Source organism: Pelecanus crispus, chromosome 10 (genome assembly GCF_030463565.1).
Source record: "Pelecanus crispus isolate bPelCri1 chromosome 10, bPelCri1.pri, whole genome shotgun sequence".
Classification (NCBI taxonomy): domain Eukaryota; kingdom Metazoa; phylum Chordata; class Aves; order Pelecaniformes; family Pelecanidae; genus Pelecanus; species Pelecanus crispus.
Window position 1 is genome coordinate 19,227,326 of NC_134652.1, and position 14,071 is coordinate 19,241,396.

The 14,071-nt window shown below is 36.7% G+C and overlaps 2 protein-coding genes across 4 annotated transcripts in view; one reads left to right on the plus strand and one right to left on the minus strand.

Moving 5' to 3' along the window:
• PDE6C (phosphodiesterase 6C) overlaps positions 1 to 10,510 on the plus strand; it is a 29,019-nt gene extending 18,509 nt beyond the window's left edge. The window contains exons 15-22 of one of the 2 annotated variants that reach the window (XM_009485271.2): positions 1,365 to 1,452; positions 3,156 to 3,256; positions 4,937 to 5,044; positions 5,324 to 5,387; positions 6,093 to 6,167; positions 6,309 to 6,392; positions 7,446 to 7,602; positions 10,440 to 10,510. In XM_009485271.2, coding sequence (XP_009483546.1) covers positions 1,365 to 1,452; positions 3,156 to 3,256; positions 4,937 to 5,044; positions 5,324 to 5,387; positions 6,093 to 6,167; positions 6,309 to 6,392; positions 7,446 to 7,602; positions 10,440 to 10,510 — 748 coding nt within the window. The remainder of the gene's footprint in view (positions 1 to 1,364; positions 1,453 to 3,155; positions 3,257 to 4,936; positions 5,045 to 5,323; positions 5,388 to 6,092; positions 6,168 to 6,308; positions 6,393 to 7,445; positions 7,603 to 10,439) is intronic. The other variant, XM_075717593.1, reaches the window with a different exon arrangement.
• Positions 10,511 to 11,788: 1,278 nt separating this feature from the next.
• The window catches only part of LOC104023884 (protein FRA10AC1), a 29,107-nt gene continuing 26,824 nt past the window's right edge, over positions 11,789 to 14,071 (minus strand). For both annotated transcript variants that reach the window (XM_075717410.1, XM_075717409.1), the window contains exon 14: positions 11,789 to 13,679. In XM_075717410.1, coding sequence (XP_075573525.1) covers positions 13,637 to 13,679 — 43 coding nt within the window. In that variant the 3' untranslated portion in view covers positions 11,789 to 13,636. The remainder of the gene's footprint in view (positions 13,680 to 14,071) is intronic.

The following is a 14,071-nucleotide window of genomic DNA, read 5'->3' on the forward strand; positions in this document are numbered from 1 at the left end:
AATTAGTAGATGCTTGTTATAAAACAATATTAATTCATTTTGGTTTAAACTTACCTTTTTATTACAACATGACATATCATGGTGAGAGCTACTCTTCTGAAGAGTGAACAATATACCATTTAGTCTTCTATGCGACTTGTTGGGGCTTGTTTCTGTATGCTAGCCAGAGAATGCAGGTTTCTCAGAATGTCATGTGTACCAGAAGATTATAACCATAATTTTCTGAGAACAGTTTCCCACCAACTGTATCTCCAGAATGATTCATCCTCCTCTGACCCTGGCTACAGTCCTCCCAGGAGAGGCGTTTTAGCCTGCATGCTGGAGCAGTGACGCAAAGGGGTTTTCTGATTATTCTCAGGGATTCTCCAGGTGACGTAGGAGAGAATGACAGACGCTGATTCTTATTCAGCAGATTGCCTCTCATCCAAATAAGTTTAAGGGAGATTTTAAATCTTCCTACTGTGTTCTTCCCTAGCTGAAAGCCCTCTACATGAGGTCATACGCAGTAAAGCTATTTATAAATAAGTTACCAGGCTTTACCATGACAGTCCTAATCACAAGTCAGAAAATATAGGTAGCATGTAGCAATACACCTTGGGTTATCTGAGGAACGGAGTTATTAGCCAAGGGAAGAAAAGAGGAAAATACACTTCCAAACATGCAGGAGCACCTGGAGCCTTTGTAGATAGGACACTTCTCCCTTCCTCTTGCTACCATAGTCTGATACAGAATTTCCTCTGCTTGAAGCTTAGCCCAATGTCAGAGGAATGCTTTGAGCTCTGTGATAACACTGAACACACCTGAGCTGTCAGGACTTACTCAGTCCATAAAACAGTGATTTTGAGGGAGGGGAGGAGCCCAAGGGCATTAGAGGAATTAAACTCCATTATACTGTTGCTTTAGGTTGAACTTACAGTAAGTTAGAATCACAGGAGACATGGTCCACAGTCATTACAGACAGACAAGAGGTTCAAAAGCCGTGCCACAGAATAAATAGTAAAAGATGCATAAACTATTTTTAAGGTACACAGAAGGTGTGCAGATTAAACAGACAGCAAAACTGAATGTGCAAGACAAAATAGAGGCATGTTTTAAAAAACAGTTTTAGAGTTTTGAGGCATCTAATCACACCTTTGACTTTAGTGGGCACTGAACACCCAGAGCTCTCCAACTTCCATCATTACTCAGTCACAAGAATGAAGGTAAACAAGTATTTCTTTTGCTCCGCATCATACCAATGGTTAAGATACATAGATTAAACTATTGAACATGCAGATCAGAAGCATTTTAATGCTAGAAATCTGAATCCTGAATCAAAAATATTGCCTCCAAAATCTTATAAATAATTGCTTCTTTTTCAACAGGTCAGCTGCTCCGCTGGCAAAACTTCATGGCTCTTCCATTTTAGAAAGGCATCACCTAGAGTACAGTAAAACCCTACTGCAAGATGAGGTATGTCTGCATGAACCTTTTGCTCACACTGATCAATGCAAAAGATGCAATTAAGTTATGATGTTCCAAATTTCACTGTCTCATTCATTCCTCTACGTCCAGATTAAGAAATTATGCTAAAATTCAGAAATGTAAGCCAAATTCTTATGCATTGTCCACTTCTATAGAAACATCAGTAATTCCACCAGAAACAGACTCACTCAAGATAGAAAAGCTTTTCCTCTGGGCCTCACACTCCTCAGGTTTTCTCCACCTTCTCAAAACAGCTGATGCTGAAAGCAGAAAATACAATACATACATACAAAAAGTTGTAATTAAACTGCTGCCCTTGGTTCAGGAGGTCTGAGTTCAGCTGCTGGCTCTGGCAGCTGAGGAGCAAAGGGATGGAGCTGTTTATGGAGGTCCCCTTACCCCCAGGCCAGACCCCCCCCCCCACCTTACCTTGCTAAAAGGGAGAAGGCCGTATCATGAGGCTCTGCCGCAGGTCCCATTACTGACCTGCCCTGAATTCGGCAGATGCCCTCAGCTGCCCTTCCCCAGCAGCTGCAGGGGTGAGGCTCCCCACCCACCGCAGTCTCCTCAGGCTCAACAAAATGGTGGCAGTGCAGCCCGCCAGGGCCCTCTGCCCCACAGAGCCCTGCTCCACTGGTAGGGGTCAGCCATCCTTCCCTCAGTGGTGCCTGGTCTGTCCTGGCTACAAGGAAAGAGATTATTTACAACTCTTTACGACCTATTTTGCAGGGGAAGAAGAGATTTAACAGGCAAGGCTTGAACACATGTGCCCCTTCCATCCCACTTGTTCGCAGTAGGATGGCAAGCAATCACTTCCACCATCATTTTCCATTTCCTCTCCCTGTGGCGATGCTATTTCCTGACCTCATGAGGCCAGAGAATAGATCCCTACACTAACGAGTAGCACTATGATCATAAAAAGCCCAGAAGATTTATGATTTAAAAAACCCCCAGAAACCACCTTTACCTTTATTGATGGCAATGTACTTTTTCAAATATGAGATGCCAGGGACTAACCCCTGCTCTTTGCTGGAGCAGTTGTCAAGATCTCTGGAGGCTCTCAACAGCGGCATCGCTGTGCCCCGTGCTCTCACAGGTATTGTCCCCTCAGTTAACGAGGTAAAGAAAACCAGGACACTTGGAAAAATGCTGAGCGTGATGCTGTCACTCCCTTTGCCTGAGGAAAAGGCCATTGCACTTGCTATAGTAGGTCCCCAACAGCACTGCGGGCAATTGCGGTCACCCAGGTTAACAGGAGGAAAAGGTGTCTACTGTGAAGCTCTAAAATGTCTAGGAAAATTAGGTTTATGGAATGTCAACTGTAAAGAAATTACGAAGAACTGCCACTTCTTTACTAATTATGTGGCATACAGGTGCCTTTCTTTGGTTTTAATTTATATATGGCAATAGCAGGACTTGCAACTGTTTGAGTCACTGTGGACTGAGTTACTTGTGCAGCCTCTGGGTGCAGCATCTTAGATCCACCTATCATTCACGCAGTTATTTAGCCATTTATTAGCCATGAATAAGGGCCATCTTTACCAACTGAATAATTTTTCATTTGTAGCATTATTTTAATTTAGGGACTGTAGTTGGCCAATTTTGTTATACTGTTCTGAGACAACCTGTGTAGTACAAACCAAAGACAGTGTTATAAAAGGAATTGAATTTGTAAACTTTCCATCTTGCAGAGTTTAAACATCTTCCAGAACCTAAATAAGCGCCAGTTTGAAACTGTTCTACATTTATTCGAAGTTGCAATAATAGCAACTGACTTGGCTTTGTATTTCAAGTAAGTACTAAACTCTGGATAACTTCCTACTGAAAAAAATGTCAATCCTATACAATTTATAACTGTAGGTTTTAGTTGTTTATATGCAGAGTACAGAGCTATATTTAAAATTATTAAGTCTAATTCTTGTAAAAACCCAAGATGTTCTTAGATTCATTATAAACTTTCACATTATAGAATACATAAATGTATATAATACTTCATACACATTTAGTAGGTCATTCAAATATGCTTTTAGTTACAGCAAACACTGTATTTCAGAAGTGTGGATTCTGTAGCCTAATAATAAGGTTGTGTGCATGAGTGATATTTAGCATACCATACCACAGTTAACTCATGCTAAACAGGAGTATGCTTATGACATGGAAATTAAGATGCTGGTTTAAAAACAAAACTGCAGACATCAACTGAACCCAGTGCTAAATATGCCAAAGACTCCAAATATCAAATCTTCCATCCTGCTCCTAAGTTACTGACTTAATGTGCTTTTAGAATGGTGGTGTGGTTTAACGCCAGTTGGCAACTAAGCACCACGCAGCCGCTCGCTCACTCTCCCCCCCCGCGGCCGGATGGGGGAGAGAATCGGGGAAAAAAAAGTAAAACCCATGGGTTGAGGTAAAGGCAGCTTAAGAGGACAGCAGAGGAAGAGAAAGTAGTAATAATAATAATAACAATGATAAAAGAATATACAAAGCAAGTGATGCACAATGCAATTGCTCACCACGTGCTGACCGATGCCCAGACAGTTCCCGAGCAGCGATCGCTGCCCCCCCGCCGACTCCCCCCAGTTTCTATACTGAGCATGAGGTCATATGGTATGGAATAGCCCTTTGGGCAGTTTGGGTCAGCTGTCCTGGCTGTGCCCCCTCCCAGCTTCTTGTGCACCTGGCAGAGCATGGGAGGCTGAAAAGTCCTTGACCAGCATAAGCAGGACTTAGCAACAACTAAAACATCAGTGTGTTATCAGCATTCTTCTCCTACTAAATCCAAAACACAGCACTATGCCAGCTACTAGGAAGAAAATTAACTATCCCAGACGAAACCAGGACAAATAGGTATTTTCCTTAAAGATATATGGAGCCTTCTGTTTTGGTCCAGATGTCTTATGACTGGGACAATTTAAAGCCAGGAGACAGGGAACAATTCAGTAAGTTGTTCAACATCAGTTACTAAATTTTAATGAACAGTAATTCCATTATTTCACTCATTCTGAATGTAAATGAAAAGATATATTATGCAATAGCAAGACATGTTTATGTTTTTCAAAATTCTTCTCAGTCAGGTCTTAGTGCTTCTTTGGTTTTTTGAGGGGAGGGAGTGAAAGAACCTTTAATTGTATTTGCTCCACTTTTCCCAATTCATGATGTTACAGGAAGCAACAAACATGAATACTTAAGAAGTAAGAATGTCACCCCAAACAGTTTAATATGAAAGGTTAGGAAATTGGTTATTTGTCAGGAATTCTGACATAGTATGTTACATGTCAGCAGTATACAGCAAAAGCTAAATGTGCTAGATTACCTGAAAAGTTTGAGTTCAACGGGAAGAAGGTGTCGCTTTGATACTATTATGACTAAGATACTACTTTGAAAAAGCATAAATATCAGAAATATGGCTTTTTCATTTTTAATGCAGGAACTTTTGTTCACTAATATACGGTTTATTGGAATGTTTTAACAGGAAAAGAACTATGTTTCAAAAGATTGTGGATGCAATTGAAAAAATGGAAACGGAAGAGGAGGCAATTAAATATATATCTATTGACCCAACCAAAAAAGAAGTCATCATGTAGGTGGTTAATATTTTACTCTTCATTCAATCAGTCACCTAGAACCAGATTTTAGAAGAATTTGGGCACCTAAACATGTAAATTAAAACTTGGTGTTATTGTCCGATGAGGAGCATAACCATGATTTTAAATTAGAAATAGATGTCTACAATCTTCTCAAAATGTGCATCCATCTGCATCTTAGGTATTTAAATTCCTTTAAAAATCCAGATTTTTTTTTTCCCCCTCCCCCTATCATCATCCTAACTATACTCCTGCTTTGTTTTGTGTTTTCAAAGGGCTATGATGATGACTGGATGTGACCTGTCTGCTATAACCAAGCCTTGGGAAGTGCAAAGTAAGGTCGGTGCTTTTCGAACAGACAATACTGCATTTGCTATCTGGTTTACTGCCTATCTGGTGCATGATCATTTAAAAAAAAAATTACTTACTATCATTTGATAGATATTTAAGTATATGTTTCCAGTACTTCAGTACTTACTGACCATCATGCTGACGCTCGTCACTTAGCCTTACAGGAACAGATTTTAACAATGCATAACCAAAATACAGGTGCAAGATGCTTGTGGAGCCTTCTAGGTAATACACATTACAGGTACTAGAAGATTGTGTTATGTGGCTAATATTGTCTTGTTCCTGTTGAAGATAATCTATCATTTACTCAGCATGCACCAGAATATTATTGGTAGAGATAATTTGCTGGAAAAAGCCTTAAGTACACCAAAGAGTGTCTGTAATTTTTGAAAGAAGCGCTTGACTATCTCTACAGGGATTAAAGAGTGGAATTCTCTTGTGTTTGACCAAAACTCCCTCTTTGTGGAGAACTTTTTAAACTACTCGGAGATAACACAGCTAGCAAGAAATAAGTCCTCTCTTTATGGAAGGGAAGTTAGTAAGAACAGTTAAGTAGTAAATTGAGAATACATTGATTTAAGCAGTAATATGCCAGTTCTTGGTTAATCAACATTTTCACATTTTCTGAAAAGCCTTTATTTATTTAAATTTACTGCTTTCTGCTGACACTTCCACTGAATTGTGATTATTCAGGTTGCCCTCATGGTTGCAAATGAATTCTGGGAGCAAGGTGACCTGGAACGAACTGTGCTACAGCAACAACCAATTGTAAGTACTAAATAATTTAACTGTGTTAAGCAATATTAACTTATTAAAACAGTGAATAGATAATGGTCCATGATGCTTACTAGATCATTATACCAAAAGCATTGTATCTACATAATCTAAATTACTGCTATTCTGTTCTAGCCTATGATGGACAGAAACAAAGGAGATGAACTACCTAAGCTCCAAGTTGGTTTCATAGATTTTGTGTGTACGTTTGTATACAAGGTAAGAATAATTTTTTTTGTTTTCCCACTGCAGCAGTTCTGATGGCACAATTAGTGACAAACTGTTGCAGTTAAAAAATTCTAGACAGCAGCAGGACTCTTGGTCACAAGGTGAACAACTATCAAAACCACCACAATTTTTCAATCTTTTGTTACATAGAAGAACTGGTCCCACAAAGCAAATTCAAGAGATGTGAAGCAAATGCATAAAAAGTGAAGATCTCAGTGAAACTTGAGGGCACTGAGGTTTTGTTACTACCTTGAAAGACTGAGTTAGAAAGCCCAGTCTGATTCTTCACGGTCCCATTTAATGTAAGTATGCAACATGTGGATGGTTACGGAAAGCAATTAACGGCACAGCAAAGGGAATAGGAAACTTGCAATATTCTGGAAATATAGATATTCTGTATCTTCTGCAAGGCACTGAAATGCCAACGTTATTAATCCCTGTCTAGCTTTTAATATTATCCCACGATGTCATGCAGCAAAGTGACATGTACTATTTTAACATCTTCAGATACATCCTCATCTGCTTGGAATATACTACAGGATACTAGACTTTTTTATTATATCCTGATACTGATAATCATATGATAAAATATCATGTATCATAGTTATAATCGTATTATATGTATCAGACTAGCAAATGTGGGATTAGGGAAGATACTAAAATGTGCAGTATATAATTCAGATCTTTTCTAACTGACTATGCACAATAGGGCATTATTATCCCAACACGCTATTTCCAATAATACGCCACCACTGCATGGCTAAGAACATGCTTTCAAATGTGCACCAGCAGGCACTCACACTATTTCTTTTAATTTTTTTTTCTCTTCTACAGAAACCCCACTACTAGAGATTGAACAAGTGCTTGGAAAAAATGTGAAATCAAATAAAATCAATTAATCTAGCATACATACCGAATTAGATTTAACAGAAAAATAAAAGCTAATGTTTTCTCTGCAAAGCAGCAATATTTCCACAAATTCAGACTTGACAAATCATCAGTGTTTATATATTTCTAATTTACTAATTTAAATTGTTTGTATAGGAATTCTCGAGGTTTCACAAGGAAATTACACCTATGTTTGATGGTCTTCAAAACAACAGGGTTGAATGGAAAACACGAGCTGATGAATACGAAGAGAAGATGAAAGTTATTGAGGAACAAAAGAAAAAGGAAGAAGAAGCAGCAGCTGCCAAAAAAGGTGAAGTAACTTCTAAGGTTTTCATTTATCTATATTTGTAAGGCAGTCAACATATTCTCTCTCACTCAAATTCACACATGCAGTGCACTTACTTGTGCAATATTCTAGTAAACTTTATACTAATGGTATGCGAGTTCTGGATTAGCCAAATTAGCTTTATCCTTACTTGGAAGAGGAGTAACGTTTAAAGATTACACAAGTCCAGTATGCTGACCTCATTTTCTAAACTGCAGAATTATAGAAAATATGACCATCACAAAGTGAAGGGAATGTAAAAGTTCTTTTGTCTTAAGACTTAAAAATTAATGTAATTAAACACTTATTTATCTGTGAATGCTGCCATCACCTAAATTACTAGAGATGTTATCAATATTTTGTGTGGCATCAGCCCCACATGTATTCAGGTGCTTTGTTTAAATAGAAAATGAAAAGCGTAAGGAAAAGAGATGGGAATGGATAGTGTGCATTTGGAACATAAAAAAGCAGTGCAAATCCCCACTTCTCTTCCAAGTTTAACATAAAGCTTTTGGCTCTAGTTCCATACCATCAGTTTCTTGGCTGAAATACACTCTCTCATATTACAAATTTAAGACTAATCTTCCTAAGACAGCCCAAGTCCAAAAATTGAAAGTATGGTTCTGCGTATGATAACCTAGAAGAGAATCTGATTTTATACAAACTGAGAACCTATCGCTCAAGTGTAAGAGTGAAATGAGTCAATTATTTTTATTCTGTATTGCATGTGGAACAGTAGGTCAGCAGCTCTGCCAATCAGCTGAGATGACTGAAAAGGTTCAGAGATTAAATCAAAAGTGTGTGTGATTACTACAGAATGATTTATTGTCAGCTAGTTTGAAGAAGAAAAGTTAGTTTACTCTAAGTGTGTGTTTCACATCTTCAAAACATAAAACAGTACTGAATAATTTATTTGTTAATCAGTGTCTGTGGGAAACAGGTGAGTGTTCTTCACATTTCACACAAAAGAGAGGCTACTCAAGGCTACCCACCAAGTTACTGTCAGAGTGTGAAGTGGAACTAGAGAGTTATTGGCTCCCAAAATACATGATAGTAGGCTAAAATTAAAGAAAAAAAAAGTTGTTGCAAAGTGGTTAGGAGAGTACTATAAATTACATGATTTAATCACAGCAGATTGTTGAAAGACATTTAATAAAATGAGTCAGATATTATTACTGTAATAAAACTACAAGAAATATTTTGGCCTGCTCACACTGTGATACCACTTACACACACTTTCACAGAAATTATGCCCACCCCATTGTCTCCCAAAGTTATTTTTAAAGACACTTTTTTTGCAATTAATCATATGATCTTATTTATTTAAGATTAATTTATTGCTGAGAACTAGCCAGTTATGAAGATGAACAAAGTACTCTTTCCTTACACTGGAATGTAAGCATCTGAACTTAACAGAAATACCAGCAGAAAACAAAACAAAACAACCCGGCACCTACACACAAACCTCCTTATACATTGGCTTTCTTGGCAAAGAGTATAGTTACTGAAGTCTGATCCTATGCCCTTAAGCATAAGGTTCTTAAATAAAAATTAAATTACACACTTAGGAGGACTCAAATATTTCTACTCCCACTTGAAGTTAGGACCATCTTATATCATTGGTATTTTGGAATCACTTAAGTCACTGACTTAAGGAAAGAAGTATTTTCCCACAAGGAACCTTACACAGGCAAGCATGGACAGACTGATTTGCAGGAGCTAAGGATCTCACCTTTGCGTATCATAATTGGTATCACAAAATGTAAGTGAATTATTTTTCATCTTTTTAAATATGCACTGCAATGAGGCTGTACACATTTGTGAAGAACAGATCTGACACTGTCAAATGAAGGCCATGTAAATATATGGGTTTGTTAAGTCAGTTCACACAAACAATAATTTGATACATGCTGAACCATGGTGGTTTCTCTAGATCACACTGACCTGGCTAGTCTTAGCCATTCAGCAGACAGAAAACAAAATAAACATATTTGCTGAACCACTACAGTGGAAAGTTCAGAAAAGAAACTAAAACAGAATACAGTGTTAAACTAATAAAATAAAATACATAGTTAGTAACATAGTGTTGATTATATCCACAAATTACAGAGGGTAGGACACTGATTATGTGACATGTTTCAATGCAGGTGGAAAGGGTCGAAAATGACCTAGTAACATGGTGATCCACAGCTTTCAAATGTAAGTTTTAATTCTAATATTGGTATCTTACCTTAAATGAACCTGGAAACGCAGTTTATTACATCGAAAGAATCTTAACTATGACCAATGAACATCTGTGGAATCATTTGAGAGAGACAGTAACAGAATCAGAAGCTATGGATAAACATTAAAAGTGTCTCTCTCTCTTAATTGGGAATTACAAAGGGATTCATGCAGGGTTGGATAAAGGCTTATACAATTAGGTCAAATTAAAGTTTTTGTATCATCTGCTTCAAAAATAGATTCACAGATTATATTGATCCAAGAGTTTATTTCTTTTGCATGGCTTGCATACCTCAGTTTTGTATGTGTGGGACAGAGTTATATATATTTAACTACTGAAACTTTCCAGTAAGAGTGGTTCAGTGTGTGTTTGGTCCTTTGAGAAATGTTGGTATCAGCTGCTACACTATATACACATACGTATGTAGAGCATGTGTTACTGTTTCTTATTCCATTTTCCCAGATAAGTAGTGAAAGCGCGTTCAATTTTCAGAAGGTCAAACACACGTAATACGCATATCACAAAAGCAATACCTTTTTAAGAAATCAGAGCAGCTAAAATTAACAGAAAATACTCACTTCGCTTCTCTGTTTTTTAGCTGAAAATGCAGCTGGAGGTGGTGGCGGAAGTGGAGAGGATGGAAAATCCAAAACGTGTATAATTTTGTAGTTCTTTGTCTCAGACACTGTTTCTGCTACAGAAAAGACATCTAGAAAGAACTTCAATGAGCCCCAGCGGATTTCTGCTTTGCATAGAATAGTATAGATCAACCTCTTAACAATCCTCTTAAACACTTGCCATTTGTTGGAAATGATTTTTAATGGAGTAAACAGTTACAATTAATAACTGGAAAATTAAAAGAAAAAATAATGGTGCAAAATGAGTTCACTGTGCGCTCTAGGTATTTTTTCATGTCACTCAATTTATATACAGTATTTTTATTAAAATATGTAACTTCTGCACACTGTCCAGAAAAAAATATCAATAATTTTGACAGATCTTATATGAAATTACTGAATGAAATCTAACATGTACAATTCAAACAAAAAATTGCAATTTTCATAACTTGTATATTTAAGATTTTTATATTATGTCTATTTCCTTAACCTGGAATTGTCCTTTTCCTTCATTCTCAATACTATATAAAGTTCTAGAGTAAACATCTCCTTCACTTTAGGAATACTCAACACAATTCCCTGGCTCATATCTATTAAAAGCAGGTCCATGATACACAGTATTTTTTGAAAACTACCAAGGATAAATCTGTAATAGCCATAGCTCTGAAAAACCACTCTTTTGCCCATGTGAAAATGGCTCTGCCCACAGTTCCTAAACTGACCATCTCTTATTGTAAAAATCTAAAAAGGCAGACCGTAAACATCGTATTTTGCATACGAGCAAAATACTAAGATACCTATACCAGTATATCTACAGCAGGATCTACATTCAGAGGCATTTTAAAAGGCTCATGTACACTCAGTGCACCTTTTTTAAAATGCAGTAAATAAAAGTATTTGAAAACCAGTGAACTGGCACCAACTGAATCTTGGGAGAGGACAGCAGAAGTAGAGCACATCAGAATTCACATTACCTCCCTTTCTACAACCAAGACGACAGACTGCACACAAATTAGCTCTTCATAAACAACGATCTCCCTACCAAAACCTTCTGTTCTTCAAGAATGACAGAGTCCGCTCCATACCTTCTACTCAGGTCTCAGGAAGCCGGCTCCTCCTGCAGATGAAGGAAGGAAAATGGCTAGTATATTATGCATGGATCTGAGTATTCACTGGAACCCGTTCCAAATCTGAGATGGATGTCAAATGCAACTCCTGCAACAAACAAGTCTGACATGCAGACTCAATCCTGCCACTTCTCTTCCCCCTTTAAAGAAAGGAGACCCATACTTTTTTTTCTCTCTGAAGAGCCCTCAGCAGCCACAGAGAAGGGAGAATGATTTGCCATATTATATACCTTTCTAAGAATGCTCTACGAACATAGATACTGTGTACAACTATCACCCAAAATTAAAGGAATCCACAAAAAAATCCCACTTACTACATCCCTATTTATAAATGGGCCAAATATTTTATGCAAACTTAGTTATGACATAAAACTGGGTATCAGGTTATGATTTTCTGTATTAAATGCAGATACTTAAGAAAGCTATTTCAAGGTTGTTTAATCATGTAATTTTATTCAAACTGTATTAAATGATGTATTTAATATGTATACTGTACCATTTCATAACTGTATTTTGAAGACCCAACGAGGAGTTAGTTATCCAGAACACATAATATACAATACTTGAAGCAACAAATATAGCAACACACTTGACAAAAGCCCCTTTGGGCAAGTTGCATACATGTAAGCAGATTGCTGCAGACTGGATTTGACTCTCAACCAAGCTTGCAAGATGACAGAGAATTAACCTTTAAATCCACCTTCTTACCTAAAGAAGCCTTCACACAAGGCTACGTTTATTTCTTACTCAAGGGCACCCTAAATACGTCCTTGTACTGTCATCTATTATGTAAGTACAAACTGTTTAAATTGTAATTATGTTAAGTAATACTTGTAAATAGAGTTCTCAACTTATTCATACAAGTGCATGTAAAATGTTCATAAATACACTGCAACCATCTCTACTGTTACATTTTCCACATCAAATACTTATTATAAATAATTTCTATAAATGTATCTACAGTGGGAAGTACTTATCAAAAATGTGTTTTATACAAAATTAATTTTCCTCAGATTAACATGAACATTTTATTAAAAAAACATTTATCCTTTATATCCAAAGTAATTTTCATTGGACAAAGAAAATAGCCACTGTAACTCTCACGTGCAGACTCTTTCTTTGGAAACATAAAATAAAGAATGTTTAAAGTTGTGTTGCAATTTGAAGACGAAGATGAATCCAGTAAGTTTCACAAGCGATATACCTTCTTTACGTGTATATTTAGGATTACACTTTAAAGAAGGATTAACATTCAATCAATGTTAAGGAGGTCAGAAACCATAGACAACATACAAGTCACATGTACATCTCCAGTAGAAACGCGCACTATTTTTTACATCAAAAATTTCTCCAACCAACCAGATTTTTGTAAGTGGAATTATCAGTCACATCATATTGTAACTAAAGTTTAAAACAAAGTCACCATGAACTGAACTTTTCTAAGGAGTAGGGGAGACATTTCAGATATGTTTTCCTTAATTCAAGCAAAATATGCATTTGATAAAAACTGAACTTCTCCAATAGCATTTGAGAGTATTTACAGAGACTAATACCTGAATATTAAAGTCTACATGACCAATAAATTTAAGGCTATTAACTCTTGTTTAATAAATTAGAAATATGAATATATTAAAGTGTATGGCTTTAAACTAATAACAGAATCTCCCAAAATGCCCCTTTACAAAAATCTGACAATAACTGAAATTTGGGATAAAATAAAAAGCAGCCAACTTCCTTAATGTAATGTCAATAAACTATATTGTTGTTTGTTTACATCCTTCCTACTTTTAAGTTTGGGTGCCATGTATCTTTTGTGCTGAACTGAAAAAAAATATTTCTCTTATTTCATGAGTATACAGCCTACCACCATAAAAAGAAAGTTTTTAGACCTGAAGCCTTCTACAAAAATAATCTACTGAGATGGTCCATATGAGTGACTGTAGAAAAGGTATGCTGGCAGAAAGAGGTCTCTGGTCCCTAATTAGGACTGGATTCCAGACTTTCATCGTGACAATTCATGAAGAAAAATCAGCCTACATCAATTTCAACTTTCAGAGAAACAAGTCTTGAAAATACTCATCGAACTCCTCCTCCCTGTTAAAAAAACAAAAAAAGAAAAAAAAAAAGTCAAAGTTCTGCTTTGGATCTGTACCTAGGAGATAATCTTTGTACGAAAAAGATTATTTAGCAGACTTCTGATTAGAATTTGTAGCTGCTATAGACCATTTTGATTTATTCAATATATTCCTATACCCTTCACATTTCCCCTTCTGTGCAACAGCAGTGAGTTGACTGTTAGGATTTAGTTCTAAGATAGTTAAGAGTATGGTAGGGAGTAAGACAGCAGTGGCATGGTAGTGGCTTGACAAAAGTTTTCCCTCCAGTGTTGTGTATGTCTCCTCTTTAAAAAAAACATACTTAGGTTCACTAAATGGAAGGAGATCTGACATAATTTTAAATGTCAGAATATTCATTAAAACACGCAG